The sequence below is a fragment of the Heptranchias perlo genome, chromosome 13 (assembly GCF_035084215.1).
Source record: "Heptranchias perlo isolate sHepPer1 chromosome 13, sHepPer1.hap1, whole genome shotgun sequence".
In the NCBI taxonomy this organism is placed as follows: Eukaryota; Metazoa; Chordata; class Chondrichthyes; order Hexanchiformes; family Hexanchidae; genus Heptranchias; species Heptranchias perlo.
This window is the reverse complement of record NC_090337.1, coordinates 19,703,648-19,731,223: the sequence shown is the minus strand read 5'-3', so window position 1 is coordinate 19,731,223 and position 27,576 is coordinate 19,703,648. Positions and strand designations below refer to the sequence as shown.

Sequence of the window (27,576 nt, the reverse complement as noted above, 5' to 3'; positions counted from 1 at the left end):
GCTGGGTGTATTTGAGTGGGTTTGCTGGGGTGCATTTGAGTGGGTTTGCTTGGTGTATTTGAGTAGGTTTGCTGGGATGTATTTGAGTGGGTTTGCTGGGGTGTATTTGAGTTGGTTTGCTGGGGTGTATTTGAGTGGGTTTGCTTGGTGTATTTGAGTAGGTTTGCTGGGATGTATTTGAGTGGGTTTGCTGGGGTGTATTTGAGTGGTTTTGCCAGGATGTATTTGAGTTGGTTTGCTGGGGTTTATTTGAGTGGGTTTGCTGGGATGTATTTGAGTGGGTTTGCTGGGGTGTATTTGAGTGGTTTTGCCAGGATGTATTTGAGTTGGTTTGCTGGGGTTCATTTGAGTGGGTTTGCTGGGATGTATTTGAATGGGTTTGCTGGGGTGTATTTGAGTGGGTTTGCGGGGATATATTTGAATGGGTTTTCAGGCGTGTATTTGAGTGGGTTTGCTGGGTGTATTTGAGTGGGTTTGCTGGGGTGCATTTGAGTGTGTTTACTGGGTGTATTTGAGTGGGTTTGCTGGGGTGTATTTGAGTGGGTTTGCTGGGGTGTATTTGAGTGGGTTTGCTGGGATGTATTTGAATGGGTTTGCTGGGGTGTATTTGAGTGGGTTTGCTGGGGTGTATTTGAGTGGGTTTGCTGGGGTGTATTTGAATGGGTTTGCTGGGGTGTATTTGAGTGGGTTTGCTGGGGTGTATTTGAGTGGGTTTGCTGGGATGTATTTGAGTGGGTTTGTTGGGGTGTATTTGAGTGGGTTTGCTGGGGTCTATTTCAGTGGGTTTGCTGGGGTTTATTTGAGTGGGTTTGCGGGGGTGTATTTGAGGGGGTTTGCTGTGATGTATTTGAGTGGGTTTGCTGGGGTGTATTTGAGTGGGTTTGCTGGGATGTATTTGAGTGGGTTTGTTGGGTGTATTTGAGTGGGTTTGCTTGGTTGCATTTGAGTGGGTGTGAGGGGGTTTGCTGGGATGTATTTGAGTGGGTTTGCTGGGGTGTATTTGAGTGGGTTTGCGGGGGTGTATTTGAGGGGGTTTGCTGTGATGTATTTGAGTGGGTTTGCTGTGATGTATTTGAGTGGGTTTGCTGGGGTGTATTTGAGTGGGTTTGTTGGGTGTATTTGAGTGGGTTTGCTTGGTTGCATTTGAGTGGGTGTGAGGGGGTTTGCTGGGATGTATTTGAGTGGGTTTGTTGGGTGTATTTGAGTGGGTTTGCTTGGTTGCATTTGAGTGGGTTTTCTGGGGTGTATTTGAGTGAGTTTGCTGGGGTGTATTTGAGTGGGTTTGCTTGGTTGCATTTGAGTGGGTGTGAGGGGGTTTGCTGGGATGTATTTGAGTGGGTTTTCTGGGGTGTATTTGAGTGGGTTTGCTGGGGTGTATTTGAGTGGGTTTGCTTGGTTGCATTTGAGTGGGTTTTCTGGGGTGTATTTGAGTGAGTTTGCTGGGGTGTATTTGAGTGGGTTTGCTTGGTTGCATTTGAGTGGGTGTGAGGGGGTTTGCTGGGATGTATTTGAGTGGGTTTGCTGGGGTGTATTTGAGTGGGTTTGCTTGGTTGCATTTGAGTGGGTGTGAGGGGGTTTGCTGGGATGTATTTGAGTGGGTTTTCTGGGGTGTATTTGAGTGGGTTTGCTGGGGTGTATTTGAGTGGGTTTGCTGGGGTGTATTTGAGTGGGTTTGCTGGGATGTATTTGAGTGGGTTTTCTGGGGTGTATTTGAGTGAGTTTGCTGGGGTGTATTTGAGCGGGTTTGCCGGGATGTATTTGAGGGGTTTTTCTGGGATGTATTTGAGTGGGTTTGCTGGGATGTGTTTGAGTGGGTTTGCTGGGTTGTATTTGAGTGGGTTTGCTGGGGTGTATTTGAGGGAGTTTGCTGGGGTGTATTTGAGTGGATTTGCTGGGGTGTGTTTGAGTCGGTTTTCTGTGATGTCTGTGAGTGGGTTTGCTGGGACGTATCTGAGTGGGTTTGCTGGGATGTATTTGAGTGGGTTTGCTGGGATGTATTTGATTGGGTTTGCTGGGATATATTTGAGTGGGTTTGCTAGGGTGTATTTGAGTGGGTTTTCTGTGATGTATTTGAGTGGGTTTGCCGGGACGTATTTGGGTGTGTTTGCTGGGATGTATTTGATTGGGTTTGCTCGGATGTATTTGAGTGAGTTTGCTGGGGTGTATTTGAGTGGGTTTTCTGTGATGTATTTGAGTGGGTTTGCTGGGACGTATTTGGGTGTTTTTGTTGTGCTGTATTTGATGGTGTTTGCTGGGGTGTATTTGAGTAGGTTTGCTCGGATATATTTGAGTGGGTTTGCTAGGGTGTATTTGAGTGGGTTTGCTCGGATGTATTTGAGTGGGTTTGCTGGGATGTATTTGAGGGGGTTTGCTGGGGTGTATTTGAGTGGGTTTTCTGTGATGTATTTGAGTGGGTTTGCTGGGACGTATTTGGGTGTGTTTGCTGGGGTGTATTTGATGGGGTTTGCTGTGGTGTATTTGAATGGGTTTGCTGGCACATTTTGAAGTCTTTAACGTGTAAAGTGTGAATTTGCTTAGATATATATTCGTGTCTTATTTTGGATCGGTCAGAGAGATTTTCATTGCAATTGGCATGAATGAGTACCACAATAAAAGATTTATGTAGAAAACAAAGCTCAGAAACTATGTAAATCCTTCCGTGGCCCTGAAGGGATTAAACCTGGATGGAGATTACATTTGTTTCCTTGTGAAGTCTTTCCTTTGATCACTGTGAGCATTTCAAAGAAATGAAAAAAGTGCATAAAAACTCTGCTGTGGATTTATTGGATATTACACCTGTTGGATAAGCTGCATTGGTTAAATACCTAGGACAGTTACAAAGAACATTGTTAATTTTTGATTACCATCACCACTCACTATTGAAAGACCCAGATGTATTACAGGACAGGGCAGTTGTATCAATAGCAGTGCAGTTGCAGTACTAACATCCCATTAGTACCACAAAGTGCACTGAAGCACGATAGATAACATTCCACCTTGCTATTACCCACACTTGCCTTTCATATTGTGAGATTCCATTTTGCACAAAGCAAATGATCATTGATGGCTGTGGTACTATAAGTGTAACTAAATTCCTGAGCTGAGTCAGCTCAATATTGATTCCCTAGTACAGTAAATATAAAGAATTGTACTGTGGGGAGTGCAGCCACTATTAAATGTGATTACTGGCATAATTAATCATAAACAATTAAAAGTGCTTGTCCATAAGTATTTGTAATTTTTTATATGTAATGGCACTGAAGCAGAGCAACAGTTCCTCTTTCACTTCAAGTCTCATTTTTGCTGATGTGGCTCAAATAATTAGTTTGGATTAAGTGCGGAATATTAAAATCTTCACAACATGGTCAGCTGTGGGTAGGATCGCATCCTTAAAGTTTTACTAAACTATACATGCTATCTATTATCAAGATGTGGATGATTCGAATACAGTTGACACCACAATGCAAGCTAACCATCAAAAAGTGTAGGACGTGCTTTAATCAAAGAATTGGACACAATAAAAAGTAAACATGACTTTCTGTGGTAAATACGGAGATAGAACTCATCTTGAGAAGGCTGTATCTGAAGACAACAGCTAATAGATTTGTGGGAATCGATCGACCAGTTCAATGAAATTTCTATGTAATCCATGCAGTTTCGCAGTTGACAGTCGATGTAAGATGTATTTTTATTGGTTGGGAGGGAGCAGGGGACTGTGGAAAGCCCTTCATAGGTTTCTGTGCTTCAAGTGGCTTCTATCATTACCCGGGGGTTAAATTGGATAGGGCCGGAAACCGGGCATGGGTATCGCGATCCGGGTCTTACCCGCGCCTGGTGCATCCTGCGCAGGCAGGACGAGATATTCGGAGAAGTTTGGAACGCTCTTCTGCAAACGGCAGTTGATGCTAGCTCAATTGTGAATTCTAAATCTGAAATTGATAGATTTCTGTGAACCAAGGGAATTAAGGGATATGGGGCTAAGGCGGGTATATGGAGTTAAGTCACAGGTCACAGATGAGACATTCGTCCTGCCTGATGACTTACCTTCAAGCAGCATGTTGGGCCTGACAGGAGGATTCAAGGAAATGTGCACTTTCCACCAGCAGGAGGAGCCACACTCTCTTAAAGAGAGGATATTTCTTAAAATCTCTTAAAGGTAGCCGGTACCTGTTACTTGCTAAAAGTAACAGTCTGCTGTCTGCACGGAATCTGAACAGAGATCAGACATTGCACATGTAAAACACAGATGCAGGTCCCGTCCCTATGTTTACAAACTAATGAGTTATGTTAAAACATTGAATAAACGTTGAGCACTACTAAATCCCACATCCTCCAATCTGTATGCCAGACCTCACCAATCTGCCGATCTGATTTGGTACCAGGCCTGCGAGAGAACGTGCACCAAGGTTCTCTGCTGATGCACTGGAGGCTTTGGTTCAAGAGGTGGACAGAAGGAGGGTCATCCTATATTCGGGGGGCGGGAGGAATGCACAAGAGTCCCTCCAGACATATGCCCAAAAGGGAGGCAGCGGGGGATGAAGTCAATGCCAGGCGCATAGCACAACGAACATGGAAGCAGTGCAGAAAGAAGGTCATTGCTTTGACACAAGTGGTCAAGGTGAGTGAGGTCAACTGTCGAGTAGCATCTCCTACCAACTGCACCACTAGCCACATCCACTGCTCCACACACTGCACCCCCCATCACCCACATACCAACAAACTCTTTCCATCAATACTCAACTCTGCCAATCAGATGCATCCTGTCACCCTTACACATTACCACCGTTGCAAGCTGCCTGCCCACAACTCACAGGGCATACACACAGGCAGCTATTCAACCATGACAGGCACATCACCCGTACACATTTCCCGCTTTCTTGCAGGAGAAGGTGGCGCATAACAGGAGGCAGCAAGTGGCAGTGGCATTTAGCCCCTTGAGCCTGTTCCACCATTCAATGAGATCATGGTTGATCTGTGACCTAACTCCATATACCCGCCTTAGCCCCATATCCCTTAATACCCTTGGTTCACAGAAATCTATCAATCTCAGATTTAGAATTCACAAGTGAGCTAGCATCAGCTGCCGTTTGCAGAAGAGAGTTCCAAACTTCTCCCACCCTTTGCGTGTAGAAATGTTTCCTAACTTCACTCCTGCACGTCCTGGCTCTAAATGTTAGGCTATGTTCCCGTGTCCTAATATTGAAGTAAAGAGACCTGCAAAAACAGTTACAAATGCATCAGCAGCCAGAAGCAATAATCCAGCAACTAACCTGTAAATCCTGCATGGTCCTTTTAAATAGCGCTGGTGTAGGGTCCTCCAGGCACTTTAAGACATGTTCAGATGGTCGGAATTAAGACTGTGCATTGAGTTGAGCGTTAAGATCCAAAATGGTGCGTATCACTTTAAATCAGCGTTGCACACTGATTGTATCCATTTTCTCCTTACTTTACATGCTGCCGGCATTCGGTATTTGCATGCGCTACTATCAATACCAAAATGGCATCCACGCTAGAAACGTGCGTGTGCAGCCAAGACGCCATCTTGGCACTTCAAGAGGCCAAAACAACGGGCGCTAGACGGCCCAAATTCTAGCTTCCCGACTTTAACTTGTTGCATCCCTTACCCTGAGTCTATATTAAAATAGCTAGTAAAGTAAATTGTTCCTTTCATTAGTTTGTAGGACTATGCAATTATACCATTAAGAATTATAATGATGTATGTAATGCTGCATGGAGAATATTGCGTGGGCGGGAGAGAGTCTAAAAAAAAATTCTCAAGGAGTGTTCAGATTAGGTCAGAAATCCTAAGAACAATGTGGAGTGATTGAGTAACATCCGAACACCAGGATGAAATTATTTTCATCATAATCACTCTCACACACCCACTTTTCTCATGATATTTGTACAATAATGTTTAATTATTGTGTCTAACCTATTGTATGGTGCTGTTCGTGGAATGTGGCAGGATGTTTGTGGGTGTCAGGCTAGCAATGATGTCTGCTGACTATCACATTGAAAATTGATTCTCAAATGTAATCCATACAAGTTTACCACCATTAGAAAATTACTGGGACATACTGCTCTGTATATTATAGTGGTACAAATTATGTTGATACATAATTTGATAAAAATTACAGTGCTACGTAATGATGTGGTGTAACAAGTAATGGAAAGCAAAGAAAGACTTGATTCATATTGTGCCTTATCACATCTCTCAAATGTCTAAAAGTCCTTTTCATGCAATGGATTACTTTTGCAGTGCAGTGACTGTTGTTATGTAGGTAAAATGTGGAAGATAGGAACATTAGGAACAGGAGTGGACCATTCAGCTCCTCGAGCTTGCTCCGCCATTCAGTTAGATCATGGTTGATCTGCACCTCAAATCAATTTTTACTGCCTTTGCTCCATGGCCTTTGATACCCTTATCTAACAAAAATCTATATCTCAAGCCTTGAAAGTTACAATTGTCCTAACATCCATAGCCTTTTGGGGAAGTGAGTTCCATATTTCTACTACACTTTGTGTGGAAAAAGTGCTTCTTAATTTCGCTCCTGAATGCCTAGCTCTAATTATAAGATTATGTCCCCTTGTTCTTGGTTCCCCTACCAGATGAAATAATTTCTCCGTGTCTACCCTATCAAATTCTTTTTTCATTTTAAACACCACAATAAGATCATCCCTCAATCTTCTATATTCAAGGGAATACAAGCCAAGTTTATGTAACCTGTCCTCATAATTTAACCCTCTAAGCCCCGGTATCATTCTGATGAATCTGATGTGCACCCCCTCCAAGGCCAATAATATCCTTCCTGAGGTGCGGTGCCCAGAACTGAACGCAGCACTCCAGGTTGTGATCCCACAAACAGCAATGAAATGCATGACCAGTTAATCTGTGTTTGGTAATATTGGTTAAGGAAGGAGTGTTGGCTAGGACACCTGAGAGCTGATATTTGTTTCCCAGCTCTGTCTGAGAGTGATTTCAGCATAGCGCTTATTGCACTTAGCTGTGGCTGCGTCCACAGTGCCTAATTTTCCTGTCAGGCATTCTTTGCGTTCTTCAGGCAGCACCAGGTGTAAGTGAGGGTGTTCTTTTGGGTTCAAGAAAGCAATTAAGAAAAGTCCCAGCATTACCTGGACCTTAAAGGAGTGACAACCTTAAAGGGGCAGGTTAAATGGAAGCCAAGTGAGAGAAAGTCTTTGAACAGGATTAGCGTCCATTTTTGCTCTGCATTGCACCTGATTCTTGGGCACCATCTTGGGCTCTCTAATTTTATCTGATCAAATGGTCCATTGGATTTCATAAAACATAATAGCTGGAGTTTCCTTTTGTCAACTGAACCTTGATGTAGATTTATCCTTGTAATCGTTCCATCCTTCCTTCTTATCACTCCAACTGATCTATTTTTTATACTAATGGGCTGGAACCATTATTTGAAGTTAAATATGATGAAGGGGCAGCATGGTTACAGCACCAACATGGGCGCCATGGACTGGTGGAACTAAAGTTCAGTTTGCCATTCCACTGAGTTGCTGAAGGAAGTACAGAACCTCAGCACCTTCTCAAAGTAAGGGATGAAACACTAGAGAGACATTTGCTCCCAAGTTGGCATTGTCAAAATGGTGTTTAATACAACATAGAACACTATTTCTTTCTAATGATTTGATAGTTGTAGTACACATGTGATTAGGGGCTTAGACTGTGGAAATAGCAGACTATCATCACTATCGGGGAGTCTGGTTTTCATTTTCTTTCACAAAAAATAAATGAAAATGTTAGAATCTATTATTAAGGTCATAGTACTGGGCACTTAGAAAATCATAATATGATTAGGAAGAGTCAACATTGTTTTATGAAAGGGAAATCATGTTTGACAAATCTATTAAAGTTTTTTGAGGGTTTAAGTAGCAGGGTAGATAAGGAAGAACCAGTGGATGTAGTATATTTGGATTTTCAAAAGGCATTCGATAAGATGCCAGACAAGAGCTTGTTACACAAGGTTAGGGCTCATGGGATTAGGGGTAATATATTCGCATGGATAGAGGATTGGTTAATGGACAGAAAACAGATAGTAGGAATAAACGGGTCATTTTTGGGTTGGCAGGTTGTAACTAATGGGGTGCCACAAGGATCAGTGTTTGGATCTCAGCTGTTTACAATCTATATCAATGACTGAGATGAAGGGACTGAGTGAAATGTATCCAAGTTTGCTGACTATACAAAGTTAGGTGGGAAAGTAAACTGTGAGGAGGACGCAAAGACGCTGCAAGGGGATACAGACAGGTTAAGTGAATGGGTGAGAAGGTGGCAGATGGAGTATAGTGTGGGGAAATGTGAAATTATCCACTTTGGGAGGAAGAATAGAAAAGCAGAATATTTTTTAAAAGGTGAGAGACTAAGAAATGTTGTTATTCAGAGGGATTTGGGTGTCCTTGTACATGAATCACAGAAAGTTAACATGCAGTTACAGCAAGCAATTAGAAAGGCAAATGGTGTGACAGCCTTTATAGCAAGGGGGTTGGGATATAAGAGTAAGGAGGTCTTGCTGCAATTATATAGGACTTTGGTGAGACCACACCTGGAGTACTGTGTGCCGTTTTGTTTTCCTTACCTAAGGAAGGATATACTTGCCTTAGAGGTGGTGCAATGAAGGTTCACTAGATTGATTCCTGGGATTAGAGGATTGTCCTATGAGGAAAGATTGAGTAGAATGGGCCTATACTCCCTGGAGTTTAGAAGAATGAGAGGTGATCTCATTGAAACGTATAAAATTCTTAGAGGGCTTGACAGGGTAGATGCTGAGAGGTTGTTTCCCCTGGCTGGAGAGTTTAGAACTAGGGGACATAGTCTCAAGATAAGGAGTCGGCCATTTGGGACCGAGACGAGGAAATATTTCTTCACTCAGAGGGTTATGAATCTTTCGAATTCTCTACCTCAGAGGGCTGTGGATGCCCAGTCATTGAGCATATTCAAGACTGAGATCGATGGATACTTGGACACTAAGAGAATCAAGGGATATGGGGATAGGGCGGGAAAGTGGAATTGAGGTAGAAGATCACCCATGATCTTATTGAATGGCAGAGCAGGCTCAAGGGGCCATATAGCCTACTCCTGCTCCTATTTCTAATGGTCTTAAAAATGACTTTGGTGCACTTTAGTGTTCTTAATGCAATGAGGTTGAGAGTCGAATTCATTTTTATTCTTAGTGGAATTACAATACTTTGTGAGGTCATTTCTGTATAAAGTATATTTTTCTTCCTTTTGTGTGCAGTATCTTTTAACAGCATTTTGTAGTTTTCCTGATTATATGTTGATGACTAAAGATAGTTTCTGATGAAGGATTAAAGATTGTGACATACTACAGTCATTGGAAGATTGGTGAAATTTAATCTGCAGCTGATTACTGGAAAATAATACCACTATATGTATTCCTCTGGCGTAGATATGATACACGAAAATCGTTACAAGTTTAGTGTCTGCCTTAGATATTCTCATAAGTACAGTGGTGCTGGTCAGTTCTGAGACCTTCCTAGGCAAGAATTGCCAGAAGGCCTGTCAACAAAACTAACTACCCCCACTCCAAGGAGTACACCCTTCGCAGACAACTCATGCCATCACCACAGTGGGTGCGAATCTTTGTTTGACCACCTGAGACAAGATGACAAGTTGTTTAACATCCCTGGTAATCCTGGTTAGTGGGCCTGGAATAAGACCATTGTCGGGGGTGAACTTGGTCTTCGGCGGTGGCGCAAAACAGGCGAGAGCGAAACTGCAGATCATTTTACACCTCGCCCGATTGACTTCAATGGAAAAGAAAATTCAATGGGGTGTAAAACAAGCTGCCGATTCCTTATCGCACCGCCAAAGACCAATTTTGCCCCTTTGATCTTTGTTGCATCAGTTTGAAATAGACTGTGAGTTGTAACATTCTCCAAACTAGCTCGTCCGGCTTTAATGTACACCCTCCAATGCATGCAGCCTGTGTCCTTTCTTTTTTAAATCTGTACAAATTCACACCCCTTAAAAGTAATTCAATCCCAAAATTCTTTCCATGAACAAAAAATCAAAATTCTAAAAGGTGGCAATAACATTATACTAAATTATACATATGTGGCATGTAAATCTGGCAGTACAGTCAGTACCTCTCTATGAGCTGCAATAATAATAAATATTACTTGAGTTTCTATAGTACCTGATTGCATTGTCAAAATGTGTTTTCACACAATGAATTAGTTTGGGAATGCAGTGACTGTTATATAGGCATGAGCAGAACTTTATTTATCCAACTTCCCACTACTGGCATATGTCCCATTTAGTTAACATGCTTGTTGTTAAAATAAAATTATGATAAAAATGGAGAATTTAAATACATTTTTTTTATTGCTGACTTCAAACTGGCATAATGGTTAAGTATGTTATACACAAGACTCGTTGGAGTATTTCATGCAGTTTCAGTAAAATAATACAAGGAATGAGAGGATATAGTTCTAAGTGACTTAAAAAGCTAGGGCTATATTCACTGGAACAGAGAAGATAACGGGATCAAACGGTGTTCAAAATTATGAAAAGATTTGAGAGAATAAACAGTGAAAGATTATTTCCACCAGTTGGTGAATTGGGAAAGACTTTTTTTTATCCATGGGTCATTAGGATACAGAATGCTTTACAACAGTGGCTACTGTTAAATGACAACATTTAAGAGGAAATTAGATAAACATGAAGAAAAATATTAAAGAATATAGAAAAGGTGGGGGAAGTGGGGGTGCGGATAGCTAACTCTACAGCAGGAGTTAGCACTGATTCACTTGAGTGGTCACTATCATGTTTCCATGATTGACACTGTACATGTCACTTTGTGGCTTTTCACTAAGCCCACTCTGGTCACTGCAACCACAATCAGCTGAAGATAATATTAATTTGAGCTCAAAATGTTCTCACCATTTGTGTTATATAACACAGGGGACTGACGTTTTGTGGTGAATAAACCATTTGCGTTGTAGTAAATATAACTCACTTGTACCATTATGTATCTGGGGACTTATATTGGTATATTACTAATTCTCTGTGCATATCATCTATATAATTTATATTTTATACACAAGGATTTTATAACAGTATAAATTATATTGTCACAAATGATTTTCTGCTGCTGCAAAATCATCATAAAGTACATTATTCTGATACATAATATGCTATATTAATATTTCATGATGCTATATAAATTATACCCATCGTTTCTAAATCATTTCAGGCTGAGCTCCACAATATCACATATTTTTGGACCAGGATCTATTTAAAAAGTGCTCCTAAGCCTTAAAATTGTAATGTGAGACATTAGCATATGAACACTTAATTTCATCTGAACTCCCCCCATCTGTTATTTTAGTGGAGATGTTAACCTATTTATTTGAAATTGGTTAATGCCCCCCTCCCAAAATAAAAGAAAGAGGAATTACGCAATCATTTCATTATCTCATAACATAATTTCAAGGCTGTTGCCCCTTGTGACTCACTAGCTAGCAGTACTGTGACCTATAAGTGACAGGCCCAGGCAGACAAAAGGTATTGGGAGATAGTGCAGGGAGAGAGTATAATGTGGCCACAGCCTTGAACTCATGAGCAATGCCACGGGAGATCCTCTAGTACTGAGACATAACTGCATTATACTGACACAAAATAAAAAATCTAAGCTATGAATCAAACTGATAACCAAATATCACAGAAATTTATGCCGATACATAGCGTCCGAGATTCCTGGGATCCACTCTGCCGACACAAGTGCGGTGGAGCGGAACCCCCGCTAGCCCTAGCCCCAAGCTGGAGACCCCATCCCAAATCCTGGGATTGGGGTTATGTGGATAGCTGGAGCAGGTAAATCACATCTGCCAGGGTGTATCAGTGTCATCTTCCCCAAACCGGCAGCTGCTATGTCGGAGCAACGCCATGCTGCTCCAATGGCAGAGAGGAGGCCTGCTCTTTGGATCTTCTGCTCCCAATGGAGCAAGTAGGCCTCATTGGAAAGGTAAACAATCCTGTCTGGGATTCATTACCTTTCCCTAATAAAGACTTGGGGCCATTTCAGATCCTCAGCAGGATTCAAACCAACTCTCGGCTGGTGTGAGTTACACTGAGGCCTATAAAGGGCGGAATTCCCATCGTAGACCCAGAAGTCCCCCAGATGGGTCTCTTTGATTTTGCAGGGGCAGGTGGATCCCCTCCCATGGCTCCATCTCTACTTGACTTTAAAGAGCTACAGCAAATGAGGTGGATCCTGGTGTAACTGGGTTCTACCACGAATTCCTGTCTCTCTGGGCAAAAATGGGGCTTTCCACCCTCTGCAGCCCCAAGAACTTTGGGGCCATAGCGTTAAACTGATAAAAATTGAAAAGATACTTACAGCTAGAAATTACTCAGTGATATTCACAGATGAATTGTTAGTGCATTTGTATAGCATTTTTCTGTCTGCTATTCACAGAAATCAACCCATTTATTTGAGATCGGTTAGGGTTTCCACAAAACTAGTGGACAGAGGAATGTCATACAAACGTGTTAAGCATTCAACCACTAATATCACCCACAGTCATTTCCAGCCTTAACTGACTGAAATAAATTTGAAGTTTGAATAATTAAAACAACAATGTGACCAGACGAGCAGCAGAAAAGAACATCAAAGTGTAGGAAATGTGTAGCATGCTAAAGGAACAATGAAGGATTCTGATGCCACTTTGCAAGGTGAACATCCTGGCAGTTTACCAACCATGGGGCTATCAATCTATCCATAACCTAATGAAAGGCCCTTTTGGGCTGCTTAATGAAGCAGAAATTCAATGTAAAAGTCTTTTTTTCTGACGAGCCTTTCTAGAAATGTTTTTGTAAACCCTGTATTGTTGCAGTAATACATTTATTCACTGCAATACTAGGAAACTGGATTGATTCATCTTTAATGCACTGGAACTCTATTATCTCAACCTTGACAACTGAACCGTTGCATGATTTGCCTGCATGCAGGGTTAACAGGCAGAATTCTCTCAGGTGCCTGGACTCCAAATTATCTAAAATAATTACATGTTCTCCCAGGCAATTCTGATAAAGAATATCTTATATAGCACAGACCTCAATCTGACTAGCAGGGGGGAGCTTCTGGTCCAGGTATGAACGACCAACGAAGTACATTTTGCTTGGATATTGCTGTGGGCTCCTTGGCTCCTTTTCTAAGTAACTGGGAACTGGCACAATGGATGAACAATAGAAACACACTGTTGGGTTTGTATGCCTTAGACAATGTTTATGTTGCCTGTGTTGCTTCACATAGCCTTTGCACTAGCTCAGGACTGACGGCATTCTTAACACCATAAATGGTCTGCCTTGTATTTCTGGCGTAGTTCAAACTCCTGAGATTTCTATCAAAAGCGGATGCTGGAAATCTGAAATAAAAGCAAAAAATCCTGGAAATACTCAGCAAGTCAGGCAGCCTCTGTGGAGGAAGAAACAGAGTTAACGTTTCAGTTCGATGACCTTTCGTCAGAACTGGAAGTTGAAGATTAAACAGTTTTTAAGCAAGTACAGAGCCAGGGAAAGGAGGAGGAGGAGGAAGGGGAGGGGAGGAAAGAACAAAAAGGAAGGTCTCTGATAGGGTGGAGGGCAAGAGTGATTAAATGGAAAAAGGGATGATGGTTTAAGGCAAGGAGGGTGGTGATGGGACAAGGAAAGAAACAAAAGATGGGTCTAGAGGAGCTGTAAATGGCAACATCAGAACCATTACCAGCACCTGCTGTCCAAAAAAAATGGGAGCAGTGGTTATGATCTGAAGTTATTGAAATCAATGTTGAGTCCAGAAGGTGGGAAGGGAGGAGGTGAAAGGGCAGGTGTTACATCTCCTGTGCTCACACAGGAAGGTGCAGTGGGAAGGAGACCGGGTGTTGGGGGTGATGGAAGAGTGGACTAGAGTGTCGCGGAGGGAGTGGTCCCTTTGGAATGCTGACAGGGGAGGGAAGGGGAAGATGTGTTTGGTGGTGGCATCGTACTGGAGGTGATGGAAATGGCGGAAGATGATACATTGAATGTGGAGGCTGGTGGGGTGGAAGGTGAGGACAAGGAGGACCTTATCATCGTTCTAGGAGGGAGGGGAAGGAGTGAGGACAGAAGTGCGGGGAATGGGACGGACATGGTCGAGGGCCCTATCAACGACAGTGGAGAGGAATCCTCAATTGAGGAAAAAGGAAGTTATATCAGAAGCACTGGTGTGGAAGGTGGCATCATCAGAACAGATGCAATGGAGATGGAGAAACTGGGGAATAAGGGAATAGAGTCCTTACAGGAAGCGGGGTGGGAGGAAGTGTAATCAAAGTAGCTGTGGGAGTCAGTGGGCTTATAGTCAATATTAGTTGACAGCCTATCCCCAGAAATGGAGATCGAGAAGTCGAGGAAGGGAAGGGAAGAATCGGAGATGGACCATGTGAAGGCGAGGGAAGGATGGAAATTGGAAGCAAAGTTGATGAAATTTTCCAGTTCGGGGTGAGAGCAGGAAACGGCAGTGATACAGTCATCAGTGTACCAGAGAAAGAGATGAGGGTAGGGACCTGAGGAGGACTGGAACAAGGAATGTTCCACATTTCCCAAAAAAAGGCAGGCAAAGCTAGGACCCATATGGGTTCCTATAGCAACACTTTTTATCTGGAGGAAGTGAGTGAAGTAAAAAGAGAAGTTGTTCAACATAAGAACAAGTTCAGCAAGACTGAGGAAGGGTGGAGGTGGATGGGGTCTGGTTGGGCCTCCGTTCAAAGAAGAAGTGGAGGGCCCGCAGGCTGTCCTGGTGGGGATGGACGTGTAGAGGGACTGGACAGCCCTGGTGAAAAGGAGACGATTAGGACCAGGGACTGGAAATTGTTAAAGTGGCGGAGGGCGTCAGAAGGGTCGCAAATGTAGGTCGGAAGAGACTGGACAAGGGGAGAAAAAAGAGTCGAGATAGGAAGAAATAAGTTCCGTGGGGCAAGAACCTGCTGAAAGGATGGGTCTACCGGGGCAATCTTGTTTGTGGATCTTGGGAAGGAGGTAGAGGTCAGTGACGGTCTGGGAAACTATGGCTTGATGTTTGGCGGTGGAGTCATGGTTCCGGGAAGGTAGGAGGAGGTGTCAGAGAGTTGGCGTACAGCTTCCACAAGGTGTCTGTTATGTCCTGAGATTCCTATACTTGTAAAGACTGATCTTATGGGGATAATTCCCGATCGGGGAAAGGTCGGTGAAAAATCAGCATGTCTCAGTTAGTAGCACTTTTGACTCTTGGTTCCTCTTCCTCCTCCCCCACCCCAATCCCACCCCAGCAGGGATCTCAGCCACCTGCTGCATGATTTCCCTTTGTATTTGATTAATGGTAGGAGAGGGGAGGCAGAAAGGGAAACCAACTGAGTTCCCTGCCTTTCTAACGCAGTACTGCCGACCCCCAGTAAGAACAAAATGGAGATGGCAGTACAGTCTCTACTGCGGTGGGAAGTTCACTGAAGGCACCCAAGGAGGAAGATGACTTATGTTCTGAACACCTCTCCTTTCCTATGCCCGCCACTCATCAGCTGTCAGTTTGTGGCCCAAATTTCATTTTTTACATTTTCATGGGCTTTAAATGTCACTCATTCCCCATCTGGTGTTGTGAGTGCCCTGCTACGGCAACACTGTATTTTCCATCTGTGCAGTGGCAAGATCCCTCTGTAAAGCAGAGTTACTACAGCCCACCCTGTATGTATAATTGACAATGACCCAGCAAAAATGGTCAGGGTTACAGTAGCAGGAGGAAGTCCCACCTCCAGCAATAATAAAGAAAGAAAGAACTTGCATTTATATAGTGCCTTTCACGACCTCAGGATGTCCCAAAGCATTTTATAGCCAATGAAGTACTTTTGAAGCGTAGTCACTGTTGTAACGTAGGAAATGAGGCAGCCAATTACCAGATAATCTGTTTCAATGATGTTGGTTGAGGGATAAATGTTGGCCAGGACACCGGGGAGAACTTCCTTGCTCTTCTTCGAAAAACTGCCATGGGATCTTTTACATCCACCTGAGAGGGCACACTGGACCTCAGTTTAACGTCTCGTCTGATGGATGGCACCTCCGACAGCGCAGCACTCCTTCAGTACTGCACTGGAGTGTCAGCTTAGTATTTGTGCTCAAGTCTCTGGAGTGGGACTTGGATCCATGACCTTCTGACTCTGATGCAAGAGTGCTATCCACTGAGCCAAACCTGACACTTTGATACACTCCCACAGAAAAATCCAACTCCTTATATGCATCTGCTTTTCCTGGTCTACAAACTCTATGAACTAACATCTCAAAAGGGATTGAGTTAGACATTGTGGTCCTGAAATTCCTGGAGGACTACCCTGCCGGCGCAAGTGCATTTGGGCGTAACCCCCACCCACCCTAGCCCAAAGCTGGAGACACCAGCACATGTAGCGTTGTTATGGCATGAGAAGGACCATTTACATTTTAAAGGCCCCAAGGAAGTGTAATCAATTGCAGGATAATCAATCACAGTCTGAATGCCTCCTTTATTTAATTTAATAAAAAAACATTTCTTTGGCTGCCTCGAGTCCACTGGCTGTTGCAGGCTCCCGAGCCCTGCAGATGCTATTTCCCTTCCTCCCTCAAGGTAGGCTCACAGATACAGGCAGGAATCCCTCCAATAGCCCACCCGACATACTCAAATGACCCTAACCCCAGGAAATTGGCCAGGGTCAGGACACAGATATAGGGGCACCCCACCAAAGTACCAAAAGCATTAGGGCTGGTGGGGGGGATCAGTCCTCCTGTTTATTTAGCAAGATATAGGTTACTCACTGTGTAACTGTAGGTAAAATGAATATACCTGAACCTGACAAGTGTGTTTTGATGTCACAACTGGAATATTATAATTATGCACAATGGACAGAGAGGCCCAGAATTGGCCTTTCATTCTTAGAATCAATACCTTGCATTCTTAGAATTACTTCTTTTTGATCAGGAGCTGACTCTCACATACTCTGTGGTAAAAGGCAATAATCTTCTATTCCCTAGAACTGAAACAACAAAACCAACAGTCAAAGCCCAGATGCTTTTCAATATAGGTGACTCTTTTTATCCTGAAATACAGCTAACACAAGTGAGTCTTTTGCTCAGTTGCTCTTCTTGAAGTCAATGTTAGGCTGCAGAACGGTTGGCACACAGTTCCATTTGCAAGAAGCCTTGACAACACTGATTTATTTGGGGCAGAGGTTAAGTACAAATGAACGTTTTCATTTCAAAGAAAGATGCATGTCATTGTATAAAATTAACAGGCAGCACTAGCTTCCTAGTCAAGGGGTTTAAAATGGCAATGACTTCAAAAAGCAAAGCATATGCTGCATTGTTGCACCATGTGGCCAGCAGATCTACTGTGTGCTACATTGTGACTCCATGGCCTACATTTTAACACCAAGCCGGGGGTGGGGGGAGGAATTCCTGATGGGAAACTCGGAAGTACAGGTTTCCCAGACGTCCTCTCAATTTTGACGTAAGGATGTCTTTTATTTATTTTTTGTTTGATTCCCGCCCGACAGACGGGATAGGCTGCTGTCAGTCAGACAGGAGAAGAGGAAGGAAGCAGATGTGAGAAGGTAAGTCTTAGATTGGGAATGGGGGTCGGTGTCGGGAGTCATTGGGGGTCTGGGTCAAGGGTGTCGGGGTCGGGAGTCGCGGGATCAGGGTCAGGAGTAATCGGGGGGGGGGTCGGGGTCGGGAGTCATCGGGGGGGGGTGTCAGGAGTCATCGGGGGAGGGGTCCGGAATCATCGGGGTGGGGGGGGGGGGGGCTTGGAGATCATGGAGGGGTTCGCTGCAGGTAGGCTGGTTGGGCCTGGGAGAAGCACTCCTGCTCCTCCAAAGGCCCACAGGCAGTGCAATAAAGACACTTACCTGCTGCTTCGGGCCTTCTCGCCTCCTCTCATGTGGCGTGAAGGAGAAGGCCCGGGAATCCCAGGCCCCAGGGGTTAAAAATAAAAAAGCTGTAAAAATGGAGATGGCAGTCTCCTTGAAAGCTTTCAGTAACCGACCTGCCTCCTGAGAGCGGGCTGATCGCCCACCCAGCGTCCCGCCTCCGGTAAAACCAGAAGTGGGCGGGTTGGAGGCGGGTTGAGGACAGGTTTAGATTTTTAAAATTTTTACTGCCCCCCCACCTCCAACCCATCCGCCCACCCATTCTTCCAGGTTAACATTTAGGCCGATGTGACCATGAAGTAGGGTGCATGTGCTGAACAATGACATTATGGAAGATGCAGGCCCATTGTGTGCTGTATAGTGACTCCATGTGGCCATCAGGTGTAGTGCATGTGCTGAACAATGACATCATGCTAGCTTGAGATCTATTGTGACCTGTACAACAATAACATGTGATGAACGCTCCAAGATATAAGTTCAATTAATGGCATGTAGGAGGTTATGACCTATTATTGCTGTAATTATGCTGACTGTGCTGGGTTAGGGTCTTGATGGGATAATTTCACCATAAATCCAAAGAGATTTGAAAGTGCAATAGACACACAACCAATATTGAACAGTGAAGGGGGGAAATGAATTAGTCCAAAGCATTGAGTCATTTTATTGAATTACAATAACTGAGGAATCCAGCACTGAGTCTGTATGGCCCAGCTACAGTTCACTCTTACCGAGGATATACCCTATTTGCCTGAAAACATTTAATAGAAAAACATATAGAGTATTAGCAAATGTGTTCTATACCATGCACTCGGTTTAGTCTTAGTTTAGTTTTAAAATAGCTTTGCTGCCACTGCTAACTTAGGTATAGATTCCAACAACAGGTGCACAGGCTGATCCTTTTTGGATCCACCCTAACCCTGACCCATTTCCCTGCATGGCAGGGTCCCGGTGGAATTGCCGCCACAAGAGGGAGCCTGCAGCACAGGGGCTGAAAATCCGGGGCAGTGTTGCAGCAGAGATGTCGTTGCAGCATCATCAGAGGCAGCAAGTGACCTTAAAGGGGCACAAGTAGCTCAAGGCTTCCACTGAAGGTCTCGGCCAAGACCTAGGTGTTCAGCAGGTCTTTGCTCCCATCTCTGCAGAGAATCCCATACCGTACAGGAAGTAAGTACCGGGTTGAATACAAGAAGGAAAACAGCTCAACTATCGAGTCAACAGGATTTTCAGCTCTGGTTGTTTACTGCAGATTTCAAAATGGCTACCTCCCATTTGCAAGAATCTAAAACAGTACAGTTGACTGAACCACTCAAATGCCATCGCAGACTGATTAGTTATTAATAACATACTTATACATAGAGTGGAGGTGGATTCCCATCTTTGCTAATTGTAGAGATAAAGTCAGCATGGCTGCAAATCAAGAAGTCCCATTTTGTAGTCATGCTGACATTTTATTAACAGGAAGGAGTTTTATGGCCTACACTACCCCCACTAGAATAAACTATATTTCAATGAGTACAGAAAGAATTAAATTGCTATAATAAGATCAACAAAATATTGTCACAGATATTTCACTATATTTATACTTTTTCCATGTACGTTCACTTCTAACTAATGGCAGGAAAACTAGTGGCTCTTTTTGTCTAAGAAAATGCACAGCAAAACAATTTGAATTTACAGGAAAAATAATGAGAAATGCAGCTGAATATTCAGGAAAAAGTTGATTGTAATCTGCAAGCAATGAGGTTCAGCTGGAACATTCGTACTTCTTTAAAAAAAAATCACTAGCATCTTTTCCGTAATGAAGTGGTTGTTATTCTTTTCACTTTCACAGAAAGTCCTGATCCATTTTATTGAGCTATAATATACTGGCACCGATTCAAACTTTCAGCCTTTTTCAAAAGCTGTATCCATGCTGCAGAATTAGTAACTAAATGCAGGTATTAATGGAATGCACAATCTTGGCTGCCACTCCAGTGCAGTCCTGAGGGAGTGTTGCATTGTCAGAGTTGCCATCCTTTAGATGAGAAGTTAAAGTGAGACCTGTTCTAATGATTCAGTTGGACATTAGTGATCCCTTTTTGAAGAAGAGCAGGAATGAGTCCAATGTCCTGGCCAACATTCCTCCCTCAATCAACCCCACCTAGAGCAGATTAACTTGTCATTCACCTCATTGCTGCTTTCAGGATCTTGCTGTGTGCAAAATAGTTGCCTTGTATGCTGATATAACAATAATGACTGCGCTGCAAAAGTATTTCCTTGGATGTGAAACGCTTTGGCATGTCCTGAGCGATGTGATCAGGTGCTATATAAATGCAACTTCTTTCCTTCAGTGGTGATTGTGCACAGAAATGAGACTGAGTAAATACGACAGTGAGTCAGTAAAACTCTTTTTCAGAGGTATGTCTGTCATAGTCGAGAAAAACAAGATGGCTATGTATTTTGATTCTATTAGCTTTTTAATCAGTGATAATTCATGTCAACAAGTAGGTATTTAAATATATCCATTTATTTAGCTCTCTGTGACACAATGACATGTGTGGGAGGGTGGAGGTGGAAGGAGATTGGGGGAGGGGACTGCTACTGCTTTACTCTCCCAGCTTTGACAGATATTGTGAGAGGCAATAAATTAAGTGTTTTTTTTTAAATTAATGCCACTTGTCATTAATAATTCAACTCAGATTCTGTTCTACAACCTTCAACCACTTAAAACTCAACAGGTACTGCAAGGGTGCATGCTGCCAATTTTATTATTGATTTGGATGATAGGCACTGCATCCCTTGAATTATATTGTTTATTTTCAATTTCCAATTCTAGTCCACTAAAATAAAGCTATAGTACTATCTAACTTGCATATTCCACCATTTATTAGCAGCTGGAGAATTTAAGAACAATCCTAGCCTGATACATGATGAAGGTATTCACATTTGAGACCAATTTCAGGAAGCCAAGGCTTCTGCTCTCTCATCCTTGAGCTTAGCCTTCAGGGACAGACTTTACAATTGGCAGGGATTTACAACTGAGGGAGTGGGCAGGGCACAAAGTTGAGGTCAACATAAATCATATACCTCTGAAATCAACCTCTGCTACATAACACGTATCTTCACAATGCATGCAGGAAAACAATTTTTTAAGGGGAACCATGGCTTGAAGTTCTGAGCCATTTTAGCTCAAGGAGAGTAATTTATAGCTATCATGTGATCGGAATGTCCAGGTTTAGGTTCTAGAAACCTTTAAATATCCTGATAGTTATGCTGGACATGTTTAGACAAAGGCTATTTGGAAAATGGACTATAATTAGGTGATGAATTGCAGTCACATAAAGAGCACAAAGTAATAACACGCACTACGAAACAGATAAACGGCACCACATGCTAGGTAATTTATCAGTCTCCTGTGGGTGCTTTACTTTGCACACTCACAAAAACGTAATTTATTGCTGTTACATTCTGTCTTGAAGATATAACCATAGAAATTATTGTCGGCAATATCAGTAAAAGAACACTTGGAGCTAGATTTTCATCTTTACTGCCTGGGTGTTAAACATTGCCTGGGTGGAGCACAGAAAGGAAAGTTTGGCAGGGAGGACCACATGCCAGTAACAGAACCAGCCTGATTTTCCTTCCATTGAATTTAATAGAAGGAAATCTTCAGGTTCTGTAAGGGACGTGCAATCAGTCTCAACTTCTGAATGTAACTGCTCTTACATACAATCATACTTACACACAGAAGGGCACACATACGTATCCATCTGTCCAACTTTCCATTCTCCTGGACATTCTGAGATTCACTTAATACCAAAGGGCCTCCAGACTTCCACCAGCACCACTCCATGTCTGATGGTATTGGTTTGTTTGGCCTCCTGTCCATGTTCAGCTTCCTTATTTCTGTTTCTATTATCTTTTTACATTTGCCCAAGGGTCTTCCTTGTTGACATCTTCTATCAGGAGCTGTTTATTTTGTGATTGTCTACTGTCAGGACATGACCCAATAACCCATCTCCATCAGAGTTGTTTAAAACTAATGTCACAAGGGTTGGTTGGTTTTCTTGATTTCTTGACTGGTGTTTGTGAATGTGATGTTTTATGGCACAATAGTACCACATGTTGGTCTACCAACAAACAGTGTAGGGAGCAGGATATTGTGGGTTCTCTGATGTCCCCAAATATCAATGTCCAAAGTTTAACTAAGATGCAGGAGGAGGCAAAGTGCTGAACACAAGATGAGTAATTCATAGGGTGAGTCAATGTGGTCCCCTCTCAAGCAGCTCCTCAAGCACTGTTTAAAAGCAGCTATTTTTTAATTCATTCTCAGGATGTGGGCATCAACAGCAAGGCAGGTATTTATTGCCCATTCCTGGTTGGCCTGACATTGTTAGAGCAAATTAAGAATCAGCCACATTGGTGTGGGACTGGAGTCATATATAGGCCAGACCGGGTTAAAATGGCAGATTTCCTTCCCTAAAGGACACTAGTGAACTAGTTGGCTGTTTAGAGCAATTTGACAGCTTCACGGTCACTTTTACTGATATCACCTATTTAACATACTCTCAATCAATGGAAATGAAATCCGGGCAGTTTCTATAATGAGCGGCTGATCCCCAATGCCAGTTTTACGCTCGGGCTGCAAGTTGAAAATCTACCCCCAAGTCTTGATGAAACTATTATTCTCACTGGTCTCACTATTCTAGAGAAAAATCATTAAAAAAAACTGACCGTTGATTCTGTCTTCCCAAGACTTTGAAGAAAAGTCAAGGAGTAGCCAATACAGGGAAGTCCCCAACATCCCTGGAAAAGAGAGACAACTTAAGCCATTAAGTAGTTTAATAAGAGAAAGATAGCATTCTAACTCTCATTGCGGATATCATTATACGGAAATTTTACCAGTGTGCTTTTAGATAAATGATGTGATCCTCTTGCATACAATATGCTTCTTCGCCAAGGCTTCTTCGACAGCACCTCCCAAACCCGCGACCTCTACCACCTAGAAGGACAAGAGCAGCAGGCACATGGGAACAACACCACCTGCACGTTCCCCTCCAAGTCACACACTATCCCGACTTGGAAATATATCGCCGTTCCTTCATCGTCGCTGGGTCAAAATCCTGGAACTCCCTTCCTAACAGCACTGTGGGAGAACCGTCACCACACGGACTGCAGCGGTTCAAGAAGGCGGCTCACCACCACCTTCTCGAGGGCAATTAGGGATGGGCAATAAATGCTGGCCTCGTCAGCGACGCCCACATCCCGCGAACGAATAAAAAAAAAGCTCTAGAATTGCCAGTACTAGGGATAGCTAGCACCATTACGAGAAGCTCGGTTAATGAGTATTGGGTATTATTTATATGTTTGTCTTTTTGTGTTTGTGAAAGCAGAAATCCTTAAGATTCCTTTCTAAACTCTAAGCCAGTTTAACCTTAGATCCCAGGCCTACCTCTGTACCTTTTGATTGGCGTGTGAACCTATTTCACCCTTGTGAACAGCACATTCACTTTTATTCATGACATGAACTGACACCTAGCAGAAGGAAGTTGAAAATAGTCTGAGTTGATCCTGAACATTAATGTAGACAACAGAATGAGCTAGGTGCATAAATAATCCTTTCTCATTCCTATTTTTACATTCTAATGTTCTGATATGATTGACATCCTTGTACCATTGAAAGTATTATCTGATCTTGAAAAATATCATATTGGAAAATGATAAGCGGCATAACTATTCTTCACATCAACAGGGATAGTGATGAAACAGCTTTTCATTGCAAAAGGCTGAAAAGATAGACTTGTAACCATCTCTTGTTGCTTTTACTTCCAGACTAGGTGGTGATGTTGGAAAAGGAAGTGAAGGCACTTGCATGGGGAAACACTTTCGTATGGGATTCATGACAATGCCCGCTCCCCAAGACCGCCTGCCACATCCTTGTGCCAGTGGCTTTTCCGTGAGGTCACAGTCGCTTCATTCTGTGGGGGGCGGCGACGATGAAAGTCATGCCTGTGCGCGCAAACAGCCACCTCCGAAACCCAAACGAGCTCCAAGCACAAAGCTGAGTATCTCGGCAGAAACTGTGAATGTTGGGGTCCCGGGAACGCCAGGAACAGGAGGGACACCAGTTGGAACAGGATGGCCACCCGGAGCAGGAGGAGCACCTGAAACAGCAGGGACAGCAGGAACAGAAGGGACACCAGGATCAGGAGGAATACCAGCAACAGTTGGAACGGGAGGGACATCAGTGGGAACCGGAACAGCACTGAAAGAACATGACAAAAATGCAGGTGAGCAAACATTACACCCTAGATTATTAAAATTCTAAGGGGGCAATTTTGACTTTGTGCTATAGTGTAAAACGGGTGATAGCGAATCAGTAGCCCATTTTACACCTCTCCCAATTTTTATTTCCATTGCCGTCAAAGAGACCATAATTTAAATTTTTTTTTGTTAGGGAAGCGTATCGAGATATGGAACAAAGGTGGGTAAATGGAGTTGAGGTACAAATTAGTCATGATCCAATTGAATGACTGAACAGCCCTGAGGAGCTGAATGGTCTACTCCTGTTCCTATGTTCTTCCCAGACGTACTATAGGCCCTGTGCCAGTGTCCTCTTCGACCAACTTTCCACCTCTTCACTACCAGCACACTGCCTCTTGAGGCGCTATTAGCGTCCCCATCATGCCGGTCGCGTCCTGATGATGCAAGAGGACCAATTTTGAGTAGTCCTCTTGTGCACCAGTATCAGCATGGTGGTTGTTGCTGCTGGGTTAGATGCCAGCGCAAACCAATTTCTAGTCCAGCAGGTAGTTTTTTTTCAGCTGGAAGTTGACACAAAACAAAACAAAAACAAAAAGTAAAAAACCATCCGCTACTCGGGATAGCGTTGCGTGTTTTTGTTGTTTTGTGTTGTTATGCAAAGCATTGTGGAAGAAGATTTAAAAAGGTTTGGAATTGCTACATTTCTTCAGTCACGTGTATTCTACAAGACATGATGTGGAGATGCCGGTGATGGACTGGGGTTAACAATTGTAAACAATTTTACAACACCAAGTTATAGCCCAACGATTTTATTTTTAAGCTTGTGGGATTAAAAATAAAATCGTTGGACTATAACTTGGTGTTGTAAAATTGTTTACAATTCTACAAGATAAATCAGCTTCTTGATTTCTCATTGACCAAGTGTTCATCAGTTCCACCCAACAAAAGATTAGAGAAGCGCATTTACTCCAATAGACGAGTTTATGGTATGCAGTCTGCTTGTCAAGGACGATGCCTTGATACAGCTCTTGGTGTATGCTATGTTATAACTAGATATTGGCAATGTGAGTGAACTCTGGAATGTATGACACATGGGACCTGCTTACAGGAGTGACAGACACCACTGAATCCTAGAAGATATTTCTAGCTGATCTGAATTTGTAACACCCATTCTATCAAATAAAAGAGCTCATACCTTGAAAAATTGTTTTGCCCACTGCTGTAATCTAGAATAGCTGAGGAGCACAGACCCTTTAGATATGCATGCACGTGCATGGGGCGTGCACACATACACATACCTTTGTGAGATTCTGGCCGGTTCCCAGAGGAGAGAGATGGCCCTGGTTATTGTTACAAATATGTTCCCCTTTCACCAGGACATCTTTTCAGTCTTGTGGAATGCTCTCAGTGGTCTGTATGCCCTACACTTCCTCTCAGAGACATGATGCCCCCCCCCCCCAATCTCAGGCAGTGAATGTTCTATATCTCAGGTAGACCCCTGAAAGCATCTTACGGGACATATCGCACACTTCATAGCCCTGAGGCCACAACACATGTACTGTGAGTTCCTCCCCATCCATTGTAGTGCTCAGTGTGGTAGGTTGCACTCCTGTCAGGGCCTCAAAGAAATGTTCCACAGCCCTGTGAAGTTGGTTCCAAGAATTAGTTACCAGGTAACCATTCTTTAGTGTTGGATGGGCTGCAAGCTATCCTCCTGATTATTCTATGGAATGGCTTTCTGGTCACAGGTTGTCAATGCTTATCCATTTCCTCATTAACCCATGATCAATGCTTATTCTTGTAGCACCATATAGCTCTTTCGTAACTAGAGACTGATGCTTGGCCTTATCTATCTGATGTGCTTTCTCTTTTATTCAAGTTCTCCAAGAGGTTTTGCTTAAAACATTTCTTTTATTAAAAAAAAAGGGGGGCTCTAAACCTTCCAAGAATGGAAATTCTTTTTTTTGAAACACATTAGTCAGTCAATTATTGTGGATGTAATGCAGGTTTGTGTTGAAAGAACCTTGACTAATTAATACAAGCGAAAATATGTGGTGTTTTTTAAAAACAATAGAAATGGGATCTCTCGCCTTTAAAATGCAGAGTAATGCACCCCCTCTGAAACATTCAGAGGCACCTTTTGCTTTTGATTCTCTATTGTTACTGTTTGATTCTATGGTGATGGAAATTAAATCAGTTGTTTTAATTAAGTGCTGCATTTGTGAATTGTAGCAGACCATGCGTGGAGCTGTGACACCAATGGTCAAAGGAACATTTTGCAAGTCAGCCACTATACTCAAAATCTTAAATACTGGGAAGTTGAAGAAAAGCCAACAGTATAAAGGGAAAAAAATCCATGTACTACTTTCTAGCTAATTGATTATTATTGAACTCCAGTAATTGAACTATTGATTTCAGCCTGTATTCATTAGGTCAGATTATAATCATTCACAACTTTATAGGTTTCATTCATGCCTGCTGAAAAACTCCTGCAGCTTCTGAGGCCCAGTGTCTCTCCAGCTCATTGTAGTTTTCTATGCATACAGAGGACTTCAAATGGCAGCGATGCACATGGCAAGTCAGTGGGTTTGCTGTTTTAGTAGGACAAGAGCTGAACTGGGTATTTTCTGTTTCTAGGAAACTTTCTTTGTAGATTCTGACTGGTTTTCTCTTTTTTTTAAATACTTTTTTCTAAGTGTGACGCAGGAAATTTCATATGTCACAGTGCGATAGAGACCCTCAAATTTCTGGAGTCAGAGAGGGCGGAAAGTCAGATTTCCATCCGGGGGATGGGGGGCGGTTCCATTGGATGTCTGCCTATTTAGACTGATCCTTTAAATTCCACAGGGTAGGGTAGGGGGTTGGGTGGCATGGGCAAAGTTTCTGCCTGCCTCCCCCACCACGTCCAGGGGTAGTTCCTGGACCACCCCAGGAAAATTCTGCTCACAAAGATTCATTTAAGTTCTGGGTGTGTCGTTTATACAAATTATTAATAGTTTTCCCTGAAGAGGGGTGTGGACTATATGCAGCGACAGCCTATGTGCAAGCAAATATGGTAGATATTATAGAAATTAAAAGGTATAGGCAGTATCTTGGGATTAACAAGACAAAACAGTGAAGACTATGGTTTGTGAAAAGAAAAGGTCTTTAATGATTAAAGAAAATAATTACTCTGATACCCAAATGCTTTAATTTACCACAACTGTTTTCTGCTGCTTCTGTCACTCACTATAACATTGTATTATAAACTGCAGCTCTACAACATTATTTTGATGCTCCCATTCTGGCCTTGCCCTTTCTTTTACTCAAAAATCAATATTATACTGCAAATGTCTAAAGTTTGGCACACTTTGCCTATCATACTCCTTCTGTTCCATTGAATGGTCAGCTCTGTGC

General features: G+C 42.9%; 1 protein-coding gene across 1 annotated transcript in view; it reads left to right on the top strand.

Moving 5' to 3' along the window:
* The window catches only part of nyap2a (neuronal tyrosine-phosphorylated phosphoinositide-3-kinase adaptor 2a), a 177,423-nt gene that overhangs the window by 87,077 nt on the left and 62,770 nt on the right, over nt 1-27,576 (top strand). Inside the window, exon 2 of the mRNA XM_067995737.1 lies at nt 23,749-24,206. Coding sequence (XP_067851838.1) covers nt 23,749-24,206 — 458 coding nt within the window. The remainder of the gene's footprint in view (nt 1-23,748; nt 24,207-27,576) is intronic.